At 40.0% G+C, this 22,702-nt stretch overlaps 1 protein-coding gene across 1 annotated transcript in view; it reads left to right on the forward strand.

The window, feature by feature from the left end:
* Positions 1-125: 125 nt before the first annotated feature.
* NPC1 (NPC intracellular cholesterol transporter 1) overlaps positions 126-22,702 on the forward strand; it is a 26,017-nt gene continuing 3,440 nt past the window's right edge. The window contains exons 1-21 of the mRNA XM_042834762.1: positions 126-287; positions 6,255-6,377; positions 7,603-7,709; positions 8,320-8,495; positions 9,367-9,534; positions 10,184-10,433; positions 12,593-12,669; positions 13,130-13,500; positions 13,885-14,111; positions 14,658-14,758; positions 15,696-15,798; positions 16,038-16,227; positions 16,624-16,806; positions 17,532-17,646; positions 18,173-18,300; positions 18,395-18,535; positions 18,978-19,067; positions 19,176-19,366; positions 20,116-20,231; positions 20,773-20,902; positions 21,723-21,923. Coding sequence (XP_042690696.1) covers positions 201-287; positions 6,255-6,377; positions 7,603-7,709; positions 8,320-8,495; positions 9,367-9,534; positions 10,184-10,433; positions 12,593-12,669; positions 13,130-13,500; positions 13,885-14,111; positions 14,658-14,758; positions 15,696-15,798; positions 16,038-16,227; positions 16,624-16,806; positions 17,532-17,646; positions 18,173-18,300; positions 18,395-18,535; positions 18,978-19,067; positions 19,176-19,366; positions 20,116-20,231; positions 20,773-20,902; positions 21,723-21,923 — 3,275 coding nt within the window. The 5' untranslated portion in view covers positions 126-200. The remainder of the gene's footprint in view (positions 288-6,254; positions 6,378-7,602; positions 7,710-8,319; positions 8,496-9,366; positions 9,535-10,183; positions 10,434-12,592; positions 12,670-13,129; positions 13,501-13,884; positions 14,112-14,657; positions 14,759-15,695; positions 15,799-16,037; positions 16,228-16,623; positions 16,807-17,531; positions 17,647-18,172; positions 18,301-18,394; positions 18,536-18,977; positions 19,068-19,175; positions 19,367-20,115; positions 20,232-20,772; positions 20,903-21,722; positions 21,924-22,702) is intronic.

Raw genomic sequence — 22,702 nt, forward strand, 5'->3', positions numbered from 1 at the left:
CCCGCCGCCGGGGAGGGGCGGGCCGCAGGCGGCGGCGGTTGGCGGAGACGAACGGGTGCGGCCCCACGGCGGGCTGGAAGCGGCCCCCGGCGGGACTGTAGCACCGCCCGGCCTGGCGGGAGCTGCCCTTCCGGACCTGCGCGGCCGTCTCTCTTTCTCTCCCTCTGTCTCTCTTCGCTGTCGCCCGCTGCTGCGTCGCCATGGGGGACCCGCAAGGCAGCCCCGGGCCGGGCACCTGCCGCCTGCTCGTCTTTCTCCTCCTCCTGTTGCTGCTGTCCCCAGCACAGGTATGGGGGCGCGGGGGGGAACAGCGCCGGTTCAGCTGGAGCCGGGCTCCTGCCTGGGCTGCGGTGTGAGGCCGCCGGAGGGGCCGTGGGGCGTCGGCGGCTGGGCTGCGCGGTGTCACTGCCGGGTGCGGGGCTGCGGCTGGCCTGGGGGCCCGGCGGCCCAGAAAGCAAGCTGAGCCGTGCGGGCTGAGCGAGCTTTGTGCCTTGCTGCTGCAGAAAGCAGCAGCTGTCCGGATGCTGGCTGCCGTGATGCGCCCTGTTATGCAATGCCGGGTGCGTGTGAGTAGCCGTGCAGTCACGTGCCCGCGCGGAGCATTGCGAGTGTCACCGGTGCCTGGCGCGGCTTGCTGCGAGTGTTTACTGCGGAAGGTGGCAGCTCCCTGTGAGGCCTGCTATTGATCGGCGTGTGCGTGCTTCTGTCTGCTCCGAGTTGGAATTCCTTTGCTAAGTTGCTCTGGGGTGGAATGGGAACACCTTAATCCCTTTCTCGGTCAGTTTGTTTGCCTCGTTGTTCAAGGCAGCAGTGAGATACTCTGCTTTCCACTGGAGAAACAAACTATCTTGTACACCTCGGTGTCATCATTTTCTTCTCTAACTGACTTAGAAATGCACGAAGTCAGGGTTTATACCGAGCTCACTTTAAGCTGCCGAGTTGGTCACCTTGTGTGTGCTGAGGCTCTCCTGTGGTAGCAGCCTCTGCTCCTCCTTGGAGATTGAGCAGAAAGCAAGAAACTCCTTCTAGAGAAGCTGGGTTGTTCATTGGTGACTCGTGGTCTCCAGGTGGGTAGCTGATAGTCTTTGCACCTTCCAAGCACTCCTTTCTGTAATGGTTTTGGAAGGACATACTGAACAACATAGGGATGAAGTGTGCCCTGGGCTGGGCAGGACCGAAGAGATACTGTACTTCTATAGCGCAACATCCTCCTCCAACCAGGAGTGTGAAAGAAGTTCCATTGCGGAAGGGTCTTGTTGATCTCTACAGGATCTTGTAGGGGATGTGGCTTTGTGGTTTACAAGAGGTTAACATGACAAAGTGACTTTACAAGACTGAAGCCTTTATGCCTAATGTAAGAAGGCAAAATTCGAGTGGCGGAGTAGGGGAATGAAAACAAACTTGACTTGAAATCTTTGCTGTTATGTGTTTGTGTTTTTGTTTTGTTTTTTTTTTTACATCCTAACATTCCAGAAGTAGACCTTGATATATCTCATACAGAAGCTAGACCTCCAACTAGGCTGTACCTGTATAGTGCTTGCTTGCCTAAAAGAAGCTTTCTGAAGGTTAACTCATTCCCTCTCAAGCATGCTGGTAGAATGTTGTTTTCATGCTTTCAGTTGTGGTGTGGGCCAAACTTGTGTCAAGTAACCTGCTGCTGGCTGGGAGCTAACTACCCATGCATTGAGAGCCTTGGCTCTTTTATTCCTGTTTTTTTTTTTTTTTTTTTTGTGTGTGTGGATTGTAATTTCTTTAAATTAAGGAGTAAAGAATACCAAGCCTCTTAAATTCTTGTTCTCTTATCAGCTTTTTAATATGCTAGATGGCATTTTGTGTGCTTAATGTCAGCTGATGCAGTTGGCAATTATACCAAAACATAGGCTGTCAATTAGTGGTTAAGCAAGGCTGGACACTGTTTCCCATCAGTAACTGGGATCCCAAGCTACAAGGTGAGATCAACTTAAATGTTTCTGAAATCTTTACTGATGGGCATTAGTGGCTGATGCTGCTCAGTCCCAGCCTTGTCAGGTGACCTGCAGTTTTGTGTGTGGCCTATGGTGGGAAGATCTGAAATGCCTCTGTGAAGGAACCTGCATGTCAGGGGTGGCAGCATAACTTCACAACAGAACGGTAAGAGTAGATGCTTCCTGGAAAATCAGGAGTGACTTGTTCGTTGTCATTCTGGATGGAAAGTGAGGAAGGTGCCTTAGGAGCGGAGGGATGCCTGAGGTGAATGAGTGGAGCAGTGCTTGACCGTCCAAGTAGCCAAAACACTCCGTCTAGGTGTCCTTACTGTTCTTCTGTAGGGCATCACAGATATTTTCTTGTGCCAGTGCTGTTGGGGCCTTGTGCTTTCAGACTGTGCACACAGTAGTAGTGCATCTGTCTGTTCCCCCAATGAAATCAAGTCACTGTCAGTTAACACCAGCCTGCTTCCCCGGATACTCAACTACCATAATTACTGCAGCTTTTTTTTCCTACTGGACTGTCATGTTCCTGTGATGTGCTTGGGTAACTCCAGAGCTAGGACTTGCTTTGCCTGACCAGGAGTACCTAATTATTTTTCCTTCCAGAGGGGAACAGTCACTTACTTGTGGGCAAAGGTACAAGAGGAACCTAGCTGACTGAGCTTGTCTCCGGATTGGTTGCTTTTGTACAGAGGACTGGAAGAGACAGTGTAAGAACTAGAAACCTGTATAGTTTTCTTTAGTCCAGGGACCCCTGTGATAGGGAGAGCTGTCAGATAGTGGGCAGATCTATGGACTTGTCACCTGCCTCCATAAGCCGATACTACGTTTATTAAAGATGGCATAGTACCATGTTCCCTTAGAGTTCAGTTCTTCGAGCCAGGGCATCATATCCACTATGAAGGGTGATGTGGACTAGGTATTAATGGAGGTAGAGTGGGAAGTATATTATTCTTTGGAATTGCTTGTCTTGCCATATAATCTCAAATGTACTATGTTAGATGAAGAAAGGGGGAAACAGCTGTACCTGATGGTACTGCCTTTTCCATACATTAGTAATCTTAGTTTGGGGAGCCAAACAAAGTTCTTTTGTTTTCTGGAATTTGCAGAGTTACAAGTAGTCTCTGTTTCTGTATACAGGGATGTTGTTGTTCTTTGTATGCTTCACAGCTACATAATCATTGCTGATGGCTAATGTTTCTAGAAGCATTGAAGGTTATGGATTTGTTTCGACGTGCCATTGAAGAAACTTGGACCGAAGTAAATGTGTTTATGATCTGTTGAAATGCCAGTTCTGTTACAAACAAATGATAATGCCTGGGAACAGGAAAGTTGTAGCAGAACCTGTGTAGAGTGTTGCTGATAGTCATAGAATGCTAATATGTGATTGTGTGCAAGTTTATTATTGGGATCCCTGGAGCCCAGACCTGAAGTGAAGCTTCTCTTTAGACAGAATAGTTCTACCAGAAGTAGGAATTTACTTTCCTCAGCTCTGGGTATTATGGGAGGATAGTGGTAGTGCCAGGTGGTTTCTGAACTCTGCTGGGCAGGGGAAAATGGCTTTAATTCAAAGCTAACTTTCTGTTGCTTGGAAAAGTACTAATGGAAGTCTCATTTCACAATACTGAGGACTTGATGTGGTCTTCCCAAATACTTGCAGTGGAACTTTCTGGAGTATCTTGCATTGTTTAGGAGGGAATTTGGTTCAGTATAGCATATCTTCTTGTATCCTGGGACCAGGGGAACTTTTGCACATTTAAGTATGATGAAGTTATTTGGATACCTGACTCTACAAGCAGTAGCTTTGTTCCCTGTGACTTATTTACAATAACGATTACTCATCTGTATCCTTTCCTACCTGTGAAGGAATGCTTCTCTGGAAGAGTGGAGAGAACAAAGTATTTATTCTGACTTAGCCTTTGTTACAGGGCTTCGGGAAAGAACTTTCAGCTCTGTCTTATCAGTGATAAAGTAGTTATTTAATGACTAGTAGTATCCCTGCTTGCTCTCTGAAAACCGGGAGCCCAGCCACCTCCTGTACTTTGTAGCTGATTCAGAGGTGAGCCTGCTGTTAAATTGCCACTGTCTGAGAGCTGTGTTGCTGACTTTTAACTGATGACTTCAGATGATTTGATTGGCTTTTATGCATACTGACCCATTTCTTGTAAATCGGGTAACGCCAGAGCCCTGTTAGTCCAGGGAGGTAATTCAGACTCCTTTTAGTGACATCCTGCTGGGTCACATCGTGAGTATCTGTTCACTGGAATTGGATTATTAGTGTTTACACAGAAGTAGAATGAAGTTTTGTAAGTTACAGTTCTAGGTCTAAGTGGTGTATTACAGGTAACTGACACATTCACCTTCTCTAAACAGGCCAAAAGTCTGAGGGAAGTGTGTTGGTTTTTTCCACTGTAAGTTTTATCTGCCTCAAACTTCAGTAATGGGGCTTTAAGTAGTATGTTCAAGTTACAAGTATAATCTTGCAACTAAGCCAAAATACATTGTCTTGCTTTATTTTCTCATGTTTTTAGCTGAATGCTTCTTGTTGCATGACTTCTTGTGCAAGGAAGCTGCTTTATGTTTCATCCTGGAATGATAGTAGAAAGGCTTACAGGTGAATTTATTATCGTGTAGTTGTCTATAATACAGTCTGTATTTGATTTTGTTGTGCCTGTGTAGTTATAACCAAGGAATTGGTAACTTAAAATAGAGATAACACTGGTAAAAGCAGCAGAACTTACTAGTCTTGGCTTATGCTGGATGTTAAACATCTAGTGTTTAGAATGTGATTTTTAAGGGGTGCATACCAGCTTGTGTATAAGAATATGGGAATACTTAACAGCTGGTTCCAGATTTAGTTAGAAGAAATGCTTAAGTAAAGAAATGAAGTAGCAGTCTGGATGTGCGGTACTCAGGTTGAATTCTGAACCCTCTGGTTTACAGTGAGTGTCTTGGGTTTGATCTGTGTTTCCTAGGTTGAGTTAAAGGGGAAACCAACAGGTTCAGGTCAACAGGTGTTTATCAGTCACAAGAATCCAATTACCAGTATGCTTTTGCAAAGAATTTGGTGTGATTTAGCATAGAAATGGATGTCGTGGAAGCGCTATTGTAATCATAGATAGCTCTAAGATATGATGAATGCAGCCTTTCAGGGGCCTCCCTGGTCAGTAAACAGTTTTATTCATGGTCAAGTGCGCAGCTCAGCAGTCTGTCCTTGCTGCATAAGCATATGGTGTTTCTACAGATGTGAAGTCAAGGTTGTTCAGGAGATAAAAATAGGTCAGTTATCTTTTAAACCGTACCATGCAGTCTTCTGATGCTTGTATGCTTGCAGAAACACAGTAAATGTTTATGCAGTCCACATTCTGCTTGCAGCCCAGGTGTGTTTAGCGAAACTCTGGAGCTGTTCTCAAGCTTTCACTATAAACAGTGTGTTGTGGCGTTCTTTCTTAAAGGTTTTAATTTTAAGGATAAATACTCTGATTTAGTGATTCAGATGTCTCAGTACAAGCACTTCTGAACAGAAATGCAATGCAGTCGAGGTGCAGTTGTGCTCTTTCAACTTCCTTCATTTTATGCATACAATAAAGGACTGATTGGAATTTTTCTCCAGATGTAGGGATTTCTAAAATGCTGCTCGGCCTTCCCGGTTTGGATGCAGCATGTTTTTGAGCACAAGAGTTAATGGAAGGCATCCCTTCAGTTTCTTGCAATAAATGACGTTCTGTGGTGAATGCAGAGCTGTGAAGTCCTGTTTTGGAATTCTCTTATGCTGTTACTTCCTCCAAGTCTGCCAGTGAGTGGGTGGATTTGCAAGAAGGACTAAAAGGTTGTAGAGAGAACTGAAAATATTACACGTGAATAATGTACTTCTCTTCATGTTCACTGACTTGCACTGAAATAAGTGTAACCCACTAATCACGTGCATTGTTCTACATAAAGAAACTGTTTTTTCCCTTTTATTTGGGAATGCTTTGCAAGTATTGGTTTAGGTTTTTCTTCAATAACTCTAGCACTTAGGAATAATGCTGTCAGTGGCTGGGCAGAGATGGGTGGAACACTGAGCTGGAGATGCAACGCTGTTCATGCATGCCATGTCAATACATGCTTTTCTTGATGGATGCTTTCTGTAGCATGTATATTTGAATTACAAGAAGTTATCTAGTCTGGACTATAAATGGCTGTTGGAATAGTAATGTGCAAACTATCTAGTAGTTGAAAAAATAAGTAATTATTCCTTGCTGCTAATCAGCAGGTTCCTCATGCTGGTTCCTCATGTTGATTTAGGTACTTCCACAACAGTGCGTCTGGTACGGAGAGTGTGGAATTGCATCTGGAGACAAGAGATACAACTGTGCTTATGATGGACCACCTATAGCTCTACCAGAGGATGGCTATGACTTGATGCAGGTGAGCTGCTTCTGTACATCCACTGAAAAGTACTTCTCTTGTACTTGAGAGTTCTGTTTTGGGTTTCGTTGGACCTGCACTGTGACTTCTAGCTATCTAATTTTCACTTTTTTGGAAGGTGAACACTGATTCTCTCATTGCTCAGATCTAGCTTGTAGCCCCAGCTGTGTGGAGGTGATAGACTGCTGTTTCTATTCAGATATATGAGATGCCTCCAAACCATGTGATCCACATACAAACTTTCACAAAAATCCTAAATAGAGGAATGCTGCACTTTCCTGCTTATTTTCTCACTGCTTTGAGCACTCGCACACTGTTTTTAGGACTCTGATTTGTGATGTTTATCAGTTATGTCTTTTGTATTTCTAAAGAAGACTAAAATTCTATTCTGACAGATAATGGTTCTGATTCCTTCCTTAATTAGGAAGGCGGTAACTGACACCAGTCATTCAAATGGAGCAAACCTTGTCCAAGTTTTGTTTCTGTAGCTGTGCCTAGTATTAGACAATGTTTCCCTATCGGAGTTTTTGTTTCCAAAATGAACAAAACTGAAGTTAAAATATGTTCTGGATTTGGTGCCCAACATAAGGTGATATTGCCAGACTTGTCTTCTGGCAGATGGTGATTTGAAGCCTGAGTGTGGAATAACTACAAAGTAACGGCTTGGCTGTTAGCAGTAACAAATTAAATATGTAGGTGAGCTGGCTATGTTACACTTTTGGAGGACTTAATAACATACAATAAATGTGCAGTATGGATAACACTAGTGTTAAAATAAATGCATTTCTTTTCTATAAACTGGACATTAAATAGTTCTTCCATGTATTTGGTGACTCTGCTTAATGGCTTGTCTTCTGAGACTTGAATTTGATGCTGTTCGGGAGATGCATTGAAGGATAAGCTGCAGGAATACTTCAGAGTTGGGTAAATGTGTTGTCCTCTTACTGATTGACTCTCAAATACGATTATCATTCTATATATAGACCCTGGTGACTAAAGATCATCTGAAAGAGCTTCTTAAAGGAAATGATACCCTGAATAGTACAAATGATTCTTCCATCCATATTCTCTAATGAGTTTTACTGGCTGGACTGATTCTTTCATTCATTTCCCACAACAATTATGTTCTGCAATGTGTTGAAATAAAACTTCAATGAGTTTTGAGATTTTAAGCATGCTTTTCCTTCCTTCCCTTGTGATAATCTCAGTATTGTTTATATTTTAGGAACTCTGTCCAGGTTTATTCTTTGGCAATGTCAGTACTTGCTGTGATGTCCTTCAGCTTCAGACTTTGAAAAACAACTTGCAGCTGCCTTTGCAGTTTCTTTCCAGGTATGCTAATGAATGGCAAAGCAGCCAGAGCTTTTTAAAATTAGAAAGCACATGAGGACACTTCAGTTGAAGCAAACTGTGGATGTGGTAATTTCATTTTAAGGCTTATTGCAGTGAGCTCTTGGAAAGACTTTCTTATCTCTGTCAGAAAACTTTAACTCTGTGAAGCAATTTCTTACGGTCTGGACTGAGTGAGTTGGTAGCATTAATGCTAATTTAGTTTGTCTTGAGCTACTGCATTTGTAATGAAGTTTTCTTCAGAAGAAGATGACAGAGTACTGTTCAGCCTTTCTAGTAGCAGCAGTTAAGCTTCTTTTTAATTGTCAACTGTTGCTTGTAGCAGCTATTTGAGGTAGATGGAATTTTCTAGTAAGTAATGTTGATACTTCTGACTGAAGAATATGAAACAACTTTAAGCAGCAATTATTGTTGTTTGGGTAACTACTTTTTTAAGTGTATTCAATTTTTATATATTAATTTGATAAAACAAAGCACTTGAAGTTTTTATTTAGCACTGAGTAGAATGTTTACAGTTGGTGTGTAAATCGAATCAGGTATGCTTCATTTTTACCTCTTAATCTGATTGCTGTTCATTAACTTTCCTACCCAGGTGTCCATCATGTTTCTACAACTTGATTAACCTCTTCTGTGAACTGACTTGCAGTCCAAATCAGTCTGAGTTCTTGAATGTTACAAGCACCATACCTTATTATGATCCAGTTTCAAAAGAAAACAAAAGTAGCATTACAGAGCTGCAGTACTTCATTGGGGAACGCTTTGCAAATGGTGTGTAAACAGTGTGCTGATGCTCTTTTATCAAGGTAGCAGGAACAAGCCTCTTTCAGGATATGTTGGGAGGTGAACAGGGGACAACTGTCTTCTGTAGTACAAGGCATCAAATAGATGCCATAGGTCTCCTTTGAGACATCTAGGTTTGATAGGAGACATTATACTGACACTTGTGTTTTTGAAGGCTCAGCTGAGACTGAACGTCTGTAACTTTTAATAGCTGGTAACATTGATGACTTTATCTTCAGAAAAGGAAAATTGTTTCTGAGTATCACAAGCATGCCTAATATGCTAACTCACCTATACGAAGTTTGTACTGTGTTGTTTGTACCTTATTTCTGAGTCACATAGATTATTTCACTGTGAAAAGATACTATTATAGTTTCTTACTAAATGCAAGTATTTTCTTAAAAACAGGTGATTTAGTCTATATTTTAGTTTTATAACAAACGTGAAGAATTAATTTGGTCTATTCTTGTTTTTTGTACAGTGACCTGTAAATAAGTTGAGGCATTTGAAAGCGACGTATGGCCGAGGGGTCAAAAGTATTGTCTCAGTCATAACCTCTCCCAAAAGAGACACTTCATATTGTTAGAAGGAACATGATCTAATAAAGAAGGTTCTGGTAGTGCAGTGGAGATGCAGCTGGCCTGCTTAAATTAAGATAGCTGAAGCAAAACACTGTAACCTTGATTGCTGTAAATAAAGCTGAAAGCATTACTTTGCTATCTTACAACATTTCCTCTTGAAAGCTATAAGCATATATTTTTTTTAACTTGATGAGTCTTCACTTAGTTCCCAAATTCAGAATACTTGTTCAAGTGCTAATACTGATTTAATTACTTCTGTCTTCATACATTCTTTCTAGAAATGTATAATGCCTGCAAAGATGTCGAGGCTCCATCAAGTAATGTTAAGGCACTGGGGCTGCTGTGTGGAAAGGATGCCAAGGACTGCAATGCTACCAACTGGATTGAGTACATGTTCAGTAAAGATAATGGACAAACTCCTTTCAGCATTATTCCTATCTTTTCAGGTAAAAAAGAAGCAGAAAAAATAAGAATTGGCTGTGAATCGATCTTCTGTCGTGGGCTGTATGCAATAGTCAGTATGTTAACTCATCAAATGGCTGCCCAGTGATGAGTATCCTCAGTCAGGCTTTCAAAGCAATATAACCTAAGCTGAATCTTACCTTTTTTTTTCTTGAAAGTTGTTGTTGTTTTCTATTCAACTTATTACTGTAGATGCCTAAAACTCATCGAGAGATGGACTGATCTTGAAAAACTGGGTAGTTTGTATTGTTTGGAAATATAGGGCAGTGCCCTAATCTTTCATGGTTTTTATAAGGAAGTTGTTCTGTTCCTCAGTCTGAACAGATGAGGGCAAGGGATGCATGACAGCTTATTGCTAGGGGTGGTAGGAGTGCTTGTTAGTTCTTCAGATTAAAGTGTTCTAAAAACGTGATTACTAGGTATACACATCTAAGGAGTTAGTGCCTGCATGCAAGAAAGCAATAGTTTTATCTGCTACAGGACTGAGAAAAGCTACTGCTTTTGAAGGGGACTTTCATGTAAAGGGTTCATTCATTAAACTAGGAAGCTTGTACTGTAAAACTACATTTATATATATATTTTTTTTACCTTGTAGTAAACTGACTCTGCATGTGTGACTTTGGTATTTCATAGATGTTCCTGTCCATGGAATGAATCCTATGAACAATGCTACCAAAGGCTGTAATGAGTCTGTGGATGATTCGACAGGACCGTGCAGCTGTCAAGACTGTTCAATCGTTTGTGGTCCGAAACCTCAGCCCCCTCCATTACCTGTTCCTTGGCTTTTATTTGGTTTGGATGCTGTATATATCATCATGTGGATCTCTTACATGGGGTTTCTACTCATATTTTTTGCTCTAGTTTTTGGAGTCTGGTGTTACAGGTAAAACACTTAAGATGTACAGCTCTGAAAGTAACTTGCTTTTTCTGTGAAAACTTTGCCTTGTACGGAATGCTTATGCTTCTGGGACCACCTAGCCTAAAGCTGTGTTGTATGGCAGATGCTTATGCTTGCAGAGGCTGTTTGAATACTAAAAAGTATGTTGTAGGAAGTGAATACAGAAGGTTTGAGCTGATATGAAACTTTCATTTGCTGCCTAGCTCAAGACCAAGTTAGGCTAACTTTCAACTTTCATAGTATAATTATGGAACTCAACACGCAGTTACTGGGGAGAACAATATCTGATATTGGTGGCCACGTGCAGTTGCATAAGACTTGCATACTTGAGTTCATGCTTATGAAAATCTGAGGAAATGTGTGTATTTGCTTCCCCTGTTTGACATAAGGCTTTTGTGGTAAGGAGTAAAGTCTCACTTGAACTGTATCATTTTTTTGGATGGTATCAATTAAGACATCAAAGAACTGCCTTCCAGGAGTGAAGTAAACTACAATCATGTCAAACTCTAGAAGCCAAGAGACTTTACTTACATATACACATACTTACAAGTGCTTAAAACCAGTTTAGTTCACTAATATCTTGTCTACAGCAACTACATTTAAACAAGCTCATGCTTCTCACTGTTGAACTGTTCTTGATGCTCTAAACAGTTTCAGGGGGCTTCATATTTCTATTAATCCTAAAGTACACATTTTTAGGTAAGTCAAATGTGCTACAAGAGAGCCTCCATATAAGTAAATAAAGTGTTATCCTGTTTTTTTCCTCAAACTATGTTGTTCATGAAGTAATAGAAGTGACTTAAGAAATTCCAGTGATGGAGAGGCTATTTCATTAAAACCTCTGCTACTTCTGGCTATTGTTAGATATTAAACAAAGTATTTGTATTCTCCCCATCCTACTTTGTCAAGACATGTGGCTGGGGGAAGAATCACTGAAATGAAAGTTTCTTGAAGATAATTAACTTGCAGAAACTCAACTCCTAATCACTGGGAGACAGCAATATCAGATATTGGTGGCCACATGCAGTTATAGCAGACTAACTGGAATGTATGTTTAGGCTAATGCCTGTACCAAAACAATCGCTGCCCTAATACAGATAGTGCTGCTTGGCTGCTTTTCTCTATCATCCTGTTCTGAAAATACTAATGCTGAGCTTCCTGTGATTATAGCATTTTGTGAAGTAATATATAGCAAGCACTTTCTCTGTGCTACACAATGCTCTCTAGTAAGATCAGAAGCAGCTATGTTAGAAATGCTTTGGTGTGGTTGTACTAGCCATCATGAGCAATGGAAGCCTATTAATATTTCTTGATAGCATTTTCCAGAGGGTTCAACTGCCTGACATCCTTAAGCAGGGTTGTGTTTTTCTGTGCAACTTTAATGTTGTTCAGTTATGACTAGGAATCTAAAATTGCTGTGTAATAATATTTGAATCTCTGTGGACAAGGAGGACAAGTGTGTATAACAAACTTATGCCATGCTTACTAGCCTTGTCTGGTAAACTTGTTAAACAACGTGGCTAACTAACTGAAACAGTGAGAGTATTCAATATGTCTGATTCATAGCCAAAAATACCTGTCCCTAATTTGGATGCCTATTGATGAGATTGCTATGAAGAGAGCATAGTGCTTATCTCCTGCTCTAGGTATTAGATAAGACCATAAGCAATATAGGTCAACTATAAGTGTTCTGCCTTCAGGACAGAAAAATAATGCTTTTTCTTCTTGCGTCACTTTGTTATTTTGTTAGCCTGAGTGCTTGTAACTTAAGCTATTACTGAAGTCAAATATTTCTAATGTGGATATCTCTTGCTGGGGATCAAGCTCTTCTAATCCTTCTGAACAGACTGCAGCCTTGTCAGCTGTCTTAAGCTTTTCCAGCTTGGATCAAGAATATATTCTGTATGTAAAGTTTAGAACACCAGTAGCATTCACAGTAGAGAGAACCTTACAATGATTATAGCACAGTGATAAAATTAGCAGGACAACTCAGTCAACTTGACTGACTGAGGATGGAAGGAAGATGTCTGAGCTTTCTGGGCGAGTCATATGCCCAATTCACTACTAGCATTGGAAACTATTTCTGCTGTACATGCGCAAGGAATCTTGTGGAATTAGAGTAACACAGTCTTTTTCTCTTACAGGAGGAGGCATTTTGTCTCTGAGTATACACCAATTGACAGTAATGTAGCCTTTTCTGTGAACTCTCATCGTGATAATGGTATGTCATGGATGAAAGCATCAGATTTATTAAAATTGGCTTAAATTCATCTACTTCTATGGGTAGACTTGAGACATTTAGCTTTACTAGCCCATATAATCCATTCCTAAAGTACTATATTTAAATTGTTTGCCTAGTATTGCTTTAGGTTTGCAATAGTACTTAACTCTATTTTACTGGATGCAAGATACTGGATACAAGAAGCCCTTGCTGCCCAGGTTATGGGTGTAGTAGTATTTCTATGAAGTTCTAGAGTGCTTTGTATCTTCTTGCATTAGAAGAAGCAATGTAATTATGAGCTGGCTTCTGGCCCTTGACCCCAGTAAAAGGTTATTCCCTGCATCTGGCTGTCAGTGCAAATGCTTCTTCCAGTGCTTAAGTAAAATCCTGCTGTTTCAAAGTGTTTTAAGAAAATGCTGTTAAACTGATTACTCAAACGTTCCCTATTTACTTCTTACAGGGAAAATTACCTGTGGTGAGAGGCTTGGTGAAAGGTTTGAGAATGGCCTAAGGATGACATTTACATCATGGGGTGCTTTCTGTGTCAGAAATCCACGCCCAGTTATCCTCTTCTCTGTGGTCTTTATTGCTATGTGCTGTTCAGGCTTTGTATATATTAAAGCAACTACAAACCCTGTAGATCTCTGGTCAGCTCCAAGCAGCCAAGCCCGCAAGGAGAAGGAATACTTTGACAAACACTTTGGGCCTTTCTTTCGTACTGAACAACTTATTATTCAAGCCCCAAACAGCCGTCCAGACATCTATTCACCGTACCCATCAGGAGCAGATGTGCCTTTTGGACCTCCACTCAATAAGGATATTCTCCATCAGGTAACTAGGACTTCAAAAGCAAAAACCCAAACACTGCTAATAGCTGTAATTGTAAGAAGTTGTCTTCCATCTGTAAGGTGATGTGTCTAGCCAAATGGTCATTAGTTATCTCTAGGTACATCAGAAATCATGCTATAAAATCGTTATTTGCTGTAATCCTTACTTGTGATAAGCCTTGTGTCTTCTGTTCAAGGTAAGCTTGCAGGCTAATGCAGCAATTTTAATGTGAACAGCAAAGTAAGAGTGACTTAGTTTTACACTCCTATTGACTTTTGCCATCGCCTTTGGGAACTTTTAGAAATACAACACACGTGTAAGAATAGCAAAAGAAAGAATTTGTCTTACAAGGACTTCAATTCTTTTTTCTTTTTTTTTTTTTTTCAGGTGCTTGATTTGCAAGATGCTATTGTGAACATTGTTGCCTCTTTTGACAATGAAACTGTAATGCTGAAAGACATCTGTGTGGCTCCTCTTGCTCCCTACAACAACAACTGCACTATATTGAGTGTACTCAACTACTTCCAAAACAGTCATTCTGTTCTAGATCACACTGTGGGGGATGAGTTCTTTGTCTATGCTGACTATCACACTCACTTCTTATATTGTGTTCGGTAAGCAGTATGATTAGGTGTTTTTCAAACTGTAGACAAGCTGAATTCTTCTCATGCTGGCAGACAAAACTAGCTAGTTCTTGCCAACTCCTTGAACTACTTATTCCTTTTTCATTCCACAATACTATGTTAAAGTACAGATCAGCGTAGTGTGTTTGTCTTATTATTTCTCTACCTAGTACTTCAGTGGGAGTTATTTTGTTGAGATTTCAGGCTAATTTTGGTTTAAACCACTAGCTGTGGTTTACTTAAAGCATGTTTCAAACACATCTGATAAATAGAATTCTGATGGAGAAGACATGTGCTAAGCTTTCGTTTGAGTTTATAGTGAGGTAGAAGCCAATCCTTTCTCTAAAAGCTTCGAAGACATTTTAAAAACTAATTAAATTTAAAGCAAACATAGCATAAGGACAGTGCATCACTAGCAGATTTATCTTATTTCCTTTGGACAGTTGTAAAATATCAGCTTTTTACTGTTCTTGTCTGGTGGTGCTGTGCTTCAATTGCTAAGTGTAAGCTGATAATCATTGCTGACCATCTCTTCAGGGCTCCAGCATCACTGAATGACACAAGTTTGCTTCACGATCCTTGCTTAGGAGCATTTGGTGGACCTGTCTTTCCATGGCTGGTGTTGGGGGGATATGATGGTAAGTGGTGAAACAGTGTTGCAGTTAAAATCTTCAGTACCTTATTGCTTGCTGTTTTTGTTGCATTTTGCATTCTCACTGATGTGACTGTTCAAAAGCACTCCTGAGAAACTTTGATTTATTTTTTTTGTTAAATTTCAACTAAGTAAGGGTATTTTAACTGAACTGCTAGTAGGTCAGTGCTGAGAATGAAGGCAGACAACTCCAGAAGTGACAAATGCTTATTAAGAGGACGAGCGTGTTTCAGTTAGACCACATGCATGTGAATGTGTAATCTGCTTTGAGCCTGCTTGAGGATCTCTAGTTTCAAGAAAGTAGATGTAAAGTATCTTAAGCTGACATTCTTGGATGTGCATGTATCTTACTTCTGAGATAGTTGTGTCTCTGATCTGAAAAAGCAGCTAAGAACAGGTAAAGATGTTTGCAAAGGAAGCTCTTCCATGACTATCAGAAAGACTAAATTTTGTTCAAGCAACTTGTCTATCAAATTGTGTTTAACTGGAAATGTCAAATGTTTGAAACAGCTATTAAAGTCAAGCACGTGATTAACTGAAGATTGTTTTCTACATACTTTGAGTAAATGCTAAGCATGCAAGAGTACAATGTGGAGGACTGCATCTGATTTCTTACCAGATTAAGTCATAAGCACTAGTTAAATAACAACACCTTGTCTAACCATGCAGCACTTTAATGCTGGGGTACCATGAACGTCATAGGTAATGACTGATTACTTTTATAGTGCAATCCAGAGCGCTTACCAACTCATTTCTATTTGAGTAACATCTTTGAGCATTCAGTGTGATTGAAAAGATTACAGTCAGTGGAATTCTAGTGGTGGAATTGCTTTGGACAATACCCCTTAAAACCTAATTACACCTGCCTATTTTACAACAGAAGTTCAATTTCATAATGCCTGGTACTTTTTTCTGTTCTATAGGTGATAACTATAATAATGCTACTGCTCTTGTTATTACTCTTCCTGTTAATAACTACTACAATGACTCCAAGAAGATAATGAAAGCACTGGCATGGGAAAAAGAGTAAGTAGCCTTCTCGTATTCTGAAATGTATATAGAAATTAAAGCAACTTTTATACATAAATGCATGCAAAACAGCTGTCCTGCACTGGCAGTTTATTGGTCTAACTAATTGGGATGTTTTGAGAAACAGTATAACATGTAAGGGACTGACTGTTACTGGTTGTGAGATTCCCTTCATCTGATACATTTTATTTATTCTTTAAAGTATGACTGACTCTTCCATTATTTTTTTTTTTAAGGTTTATTAACTTTTTGAAGAACTACGATAATCCAAATTTGACTATATCATTTTCTGCTGAACGGAGCATTGAAGATGAAATCAATCGTGAAAGCAGGAGTGATGTCAGCACTGTTCTAATAAGCTATGTTGTAATGTTTGTGTATATCTCCATAGCTTTGGGACATATCCAGAGCTGGGGAAGGCTGCTGGTATGTTTATTGTTCTCATTTCTCTAAACTCTTTAGTTTTAAATAGCTCTCCAGATAGTTTTGCTGAACACTTGTCTTCCATCCTGTCAGAAAGCATTGAGTCCTCTTTGGGCAGGAGCTGAAGGAAGCAGTGTATTGTTATACTTGACAATTCAGTTGTGCTTTGTAGCCTCTGCTAGATCTGTTTTCATTTGATGTGTAATTAACTTCAACTTTTAAGGCTTGTAGCTCAAGGTCTAAGTACTCTGGCTCTTCAGAAGAACCAGAGAAATAAGCTTCTTACTAACTACATTCTACATAAGAATGTATTTTTCTGCCTTTGTTATAGTCTCTTATGTGACGATGCTGGTTTGGCTAACTGTCATTAAAACTTTTTTAATTAAAAAACTTTCCTAGGTGGATTCAAAGATCTCCCTGGGTATTGCAGGCATCCTGATTGTCCTGAGCTCAGTGGCATGTTCCATAGGCATTTTCAGTTACTTTGGAGTCCCAGTGACACTGATTGTGGCAGAAGTTATTCCCTTCTTGGTGCTGGCTATTGGGGTGGACAACATTTTTATTATAGTCCAGACACTTCAGGTATTTATTGTTTTGTGCAGTTTTTTTAAATGTTTACTTCTTATTTTTTGAATTACATTACTTTAGAGTAGGAAGTCTTCAGTGCTCCAGTGCTCAGCCCAATGTGAGCAGCTCCAGATTCTCATTGGGTATCTAGTAGCCTGGAAGAAAGCCAGGATTATATGTAATTGCTCTTCACCCTTCCTAGAATGAAGTTAAAAACTTTTACTCATGTTTAGCTATTGATTGATACTTAACTTGTTTAATCTGGCTTCTAGAATGCACCTAAGGATATATCGATGAATTTTTAACATCTCCCTTGGTTAGTTGTAGAACTCTTGCACTATTTTAATATTTCAGTGCATTGTGAGCAGTGATCATTTACTAAACTATATGCTCACACTGTCAACCTTTTGATAATATTTAGTGGGAAAGTAATCTGCTTTCCAATGTGCTAATGTGCTTAAAAAAAACCCACAACCCTGGTGCTGCTTTTGGCAAATGTGTGATTTTGGCTGAAGCACTGAATTTGCCTAAAATGTAACTTACAATATTATAGTAAGGCAGCAAGAGTAGGAGTGAGGGAAGTGTTTATGCTGTACTTGTATAAGTTGATTCTCTAATTCAACATCTATTAATGCTGCATGGATAACTATGATAATCTGGGATGTCTGGATATTTTAAAACAATATGAAAGAACTTATTAGGAATCATGGAACTTAACAATTTATTCTCTCTCAAAACAGAGAGATGAGCGTCTTGAGGGTGAAACTCTTGATAAACAGATTGGCAGAGTCCTGGGAGATGTGGCACCTAGCATGTTTCTCTCATCTTTTTCTGAAACTGTGGCATTCTTCTTAGGTAAGGTTCAAATGTTACAGAGGTTGCATTGTACTTACATATTCTAAGAATAACTGCAAAACTAAAACACAAATAGAGCAGAAGTTCTAGAGGAAGTTTTAGCTTCACTTTTTCATTGCTATAATCAAGTTTAGCTTCTCAGTTGGAGATGGCTCTAAGACTGGCACAGTGAGGTCACATTCTGTGTGAAGAACTTGACAGGTTCAGAATGTGTTTTTGATGAAAAGCTGGAGCTTTGTACTGTATTGTCACTACAGCTGAAAATTTGGTGCTGGAAACAAACCAAATATCAGACTGATGCTTTCATTGCACTCAGTGATCTTTCCACTGCTTGGAAAAAAGATGCCCCTGTGATAGATGCTATTTGAGATTCACCCTTAGTGTGTTGGAGGCATATCTTATGCTGGCACCCTTCAAGTGTAAATCAGCCCTGTCTCACAGTGAGTTTGGTTTACATCTAATGTAATTTGCTATTGGCTCTCCAAGAGGAGAGGGAACTTACTTATTGAACTGGCTCACTTTTCAGGGACGCTGTCTACCATGCCAGCAGTTCGCACGTTCTCCCTGTTTGCTGGAATGGCTGTGCTCATAGATTTTATCCTTCAAGTCACCTGCTTTGTAAGTCTCCTGGGCTTGGATATTAGGCGCCAAGAAGTGAGTATGAATATGTCTGTAACTTCTGTATGATAGGGATGTCATCTTCTGCAGAACTGTACTAAAACCAGCTTACTTTGCAATTCATTTCCAGATGAATAGACTAGATATTCTGTGTTGCATCAAAGGCAGTGAAGAAATGAGGGGAGTCCAACGCTCCGAGAGCATTTTATTTCTGTTCTTCAAAAACCTGTATTCTCCATATCTGCTTAAGGATTGGATGAGACCAATAGTGGTATGTATACTGTATTTACAGTAAGCAGCCATCTAAATTTGAGCAAGAATGCTGTGTCTGAAAGTTCTATACTGAAGAAATATCTTCAGTGCAACAAAACAAAACTCTAGCATTTCTTTTATTCCAGCATTAGTATTGGAATGAGATCTCCTACCTGCAAGAGTATCTCTACACTGCTGCAGAACAGTGCCTGGCTCAGCTTGAAGTTACTGTGCTTATTTACAGAAGGCATATCTTTTGCTATTGCCTTCTGTGTGTAAATTCTTCTTTAGGAAATCAGTCCCTTTTGTCATCCTAAGTTTTACTGCTACTGTTCTACTAAGCCTGGGTAGCATGCTTAAGCTAGAGACTTTTTGTATTGGTATTGACTTAGTAAATTCTAGAACTTTATTGCTTGTTATTTTTATGCAGCTCTCACTTCCTGAATCTGCTTTCTTTGCAGATTGCCTTGTTTGTGGGCGTTCTGTCGTTCAGTACAGCAGTGATACACAATGTAGAGATTGGACTCGATCAGTCTCTTTCAATGCCAGATGTAAGTCTTAAGACTGTCTCTGCTATTCAGTTTGAAGCTGAAATTGAAGCTTGAAGTCTTGTGCTACTTCAAGATTCTGTAACAGTAATTGAAAGCTTTCTCTTTAAGGATTCCTACGTAGTGAATTACTTCAAACAGCTCGGCAAATACATGCACGCAGGTCCTCCTGTCTACTTTGTTCTAGAAGAAGGGCACAACTACACCTCTCTGGAAGGGCAAAACATGGTGTGTGGTGGAACGGGATGTAATAATGATTCACTTGTCCAGCAAGTCTTCAATGCTGCAGAAATTGGTAGCTAGTAAGTATTTTATGCTTTTTTCTACATAAGTAAGAGATGTAGCTGACCAGTGCTACAGTGTTGATTGTACAACTGGCACTATAGTACTCACTATATACTGAGGTTTATGGTGGGGGGAAGGGAAGAAGCTGTGGCAGGTCTCCTAGGTGAAGCTGGATCCTGTGTGAACTAGTAGGATATACTGATGTACTTGGATTTGGAAGAGGGCCTTGATGATCCTTCGAGGAATCATGAAGTGTTGCAGGAAAAACTCATGAAAACCTCTTAGTGTAGTTGCCATTGCAAGTGAAAGTGAAACCTAGGAAAGCTTAAACTGTAAATGTGGATAAACCAGCCCAACAAATCTGTAATATTTTGGCATCTGTAAGTGGAAATTGCCTTTGGATCACAGCAGTCAGTGTAAATGAAAGAAGTTTCTGAATCCATTTTGCTGTAGTTCAGTGGTTTTCTTTCTTCCTAATTAAATGAGAAGCTCTGCTTGATAGCTGGAAGAAGATGAAATGTGAAGTGGGCAAGGGGTATGGAGGGTTGTGGTTGGCTATGGAACTCAAAAGAAGTTCCTACTGTTTTCTAGCTGCCCTGTTAACAAGCAAAACTAGTTCTTAGGTGAGGTACTGGAGTAGAGGACCATGCGGTAAGGTAAGGAGCTTGGATCCTAATTAGCTGAAAGAAAATAAATTAACACCGGAAAAATCCAAGATGTTATGGAATGAAATATTAAATCACCAACGAGTATGTTATTTTGTTAGCACAAGGATAGGCTATGCCCCATCATCCTGGATTGATGACTATTTTGACTGGGTGAAGCCACAGTCATCCTGTTGCAGAGTCTACAATACCACAGGACAGTTCTGCAATGCTTCAGGTACTGCCATTCATCTCATTGACAGGGCATTCACAAAATGTTTCTTGGTATGTGTCAAGTGAATAGCTTTCCTTCGTGTGAGTAGAAGTCTCTTGAGTTGCACTCTAAGTTGTTTGAACTGCTGTTTGAGTGACCTTTAACTATTTTGTACTGGCATGCTGCTGGTGGAAGATAGCTCACCTAGATGATCAATAGGATTACTATTCCAAAATAGCTGGGATTGTTACATGTGTAATGAAACCAGCAAAAGCTTACTACCCACTTTTGTTCAGATCCTTCAGTTAGATATAATTCTTACTGGTTCTGATGTAGATGATGCAGAAGTAAATAACAGTTGTCTTATGGACCTTGTCTTAGTAGGAATAAAAAACACCTGTGACTAAGTTAATGCAGAACTGTGGGCCTGTTCAGTTGTATGCTCCAAAGAAATGCTTTTTATGGATTTGTATCTGGTAATATTGCAAATCAGAAGTTAGTAGTGTTAAGACAAAGAATATTTTAACCTGTTGTCAACCTCCAACTATCTTCTGTGCTTCTGCAGTCACAGATCCATCTTGCACTCGTTGTCGACCACTGACTCAAGAAGGCAAGCAAAGACCACAGGGTGAAGACTTCATGACATTTTTGCCAATGTTCCTGTCTGACAACCCTAATCCTAAATGTGGCAAAGGGTAAGAGCCCTATTTCACATATCTGTTGTAGACTGATGTCAAAGATGTTTGCTCTGGAAGCGTGACTCTTCTGTGTGGATATTCAGTGTTCCTTTAAAATTCGTATAAGCCACTTAAATCTCACCTGTTTATATGATTTTCTGAGACATAAGTTTATAAAAGTGATGTGTTATATAGCTAGAGTGGATCACAGAATTGCAGGGGTTGGAAAGGACCTCAAGAGATCAAGTCCAACCCCCCTGCTAAAGCAGGTTCCCTGCAATAGGTTGCACAGGTGTGTCTAGAGAGGTATTGAATATCTCCATAGAAGATGACTCCACAACCCCTCTGGGCAACCTGTTCCAGTGCTCCTTCACTCTTAACCTAAGGAAGTTCTTCTGTATGTATGGAACAGGTTATGCTCAAGTTGTAGGCTATTGCTCTTTATCCTGTTGCTTTACACCACCAAGAAGAGCCTGGCCTCATCCATTTGCCTCCCACCTCCCTTTAGATATTATTAACATTAATCAGACCTCCCTCCCAGTCGTCTTTTCCCTACCTTACTCAGTCTTTCTTTGCAAGGAAGATGCTCCAGGCCTTTTATCTTTGTGGCCCTCCACCAGGCCACAAAGACAGGAGATTCTTGTGGTGTTTTTTTTTTTGTTTTTTTTTTTTTTTTGAACTGGGGAGTCTAGAACTGGACACCCATATTCTAAATAGGGCCTCACCAAGGCAGAGTAGAGTAGGAGGATCACCTCCCTCAACCTGTTGGCTATGTTCTTTTTAATGCACCCCAGGATGCTGTTAGTGTTCATTGACATGTAAAATTCTGTTAATACAGAGGACATGCTGCATATAGCTCTGCTGTTGACTTGATAAACAATAAAACTGATGTTGGGGCTACTTATTTTATGACGTACCATACTGTCCTGAAAAAATCATCTGACTATATTGATGCCATGAAGAAAGCTCGGAACATAGCAGACAACATCACTGAAACTATGGGTATCAAAGAGAAGAACTATCGTGTGTTTCCTTACAGGTAAGTTTAAAACATTTTTGCAAGAAGTATACTAAAGGGGCATAATTTAATTTCATTTCTACAACCAAGTTTCTGACTATCATCTTAGAAATCCAAGTTTTCTCTTTTGTCTAAGAAAGCCACAAATTGTAGGTGAAAAGTAATTTGTGTCCAGCACTGATTTTCTTCACTCTAGTTGATAAACTTCTTGATTTAAGTTAGTTGTCTTTCACTAGTGTTATAGCTCGTGCCTCAAATCAGGCCTCTTTTAGCTTCCATAGTAGGCTTCTGTGGCTATACTAACTTAAGCAGGTGCGTAGCCCTGAATAGTAGCAAGTTGTAATAGAGTGTACTGACTTCAAACTTCAGTTGAACTTTAGCTGGTGTTCCATAGGAGTGACTACTGACACTGGGGTGCCAGTTCCTGTTGGTGACCCTCATAACAAGGATACTATCCTTATCTCAGAAGCTAATTGTACGAGCATAATCTTCTCTGTAGTAAATGACTTCTGTAGTATATTTCTTGTTTCTAGTTGGACGGAAGTTAGACAGTACTCCTGAGGTACTCTTAAAATCAGTAGAGATCTCCCTAATTTAAGCAATGCAGATCATGCAGTCTTGTTAGCTCCATCTAACAGATGTAGTTGGTAGTTTCTGTTTGTTTTTTTTTTTTTTTTCCAAGGTTCGTGTCTTCAGGGTTCTCTGGTCTTAAGACTTGTATACAAATAGCAAATTACAGTAGATACTGACCATCTTAAGCAGCTTTGTTAAATATTCACTCAGTGCTTTGAAGTATAATT

Source organism: Centrocercus urophasianus, unplaced genomic scaffold (genome assembly GCF_019232065.1).
Source record: "Centrocercus urophasianus isolate 14NV4802_14NV808 unplaced genomic scaffold, USGS_Curo_1.0 seq_11, whole genome shotgun sequence".
Lineage (NCBI taxonomy): Eukaryota > Metazoa > Chordata > Aves > Galliformes > Phasianidae > Centrocercus > Centrocercus urophasianus.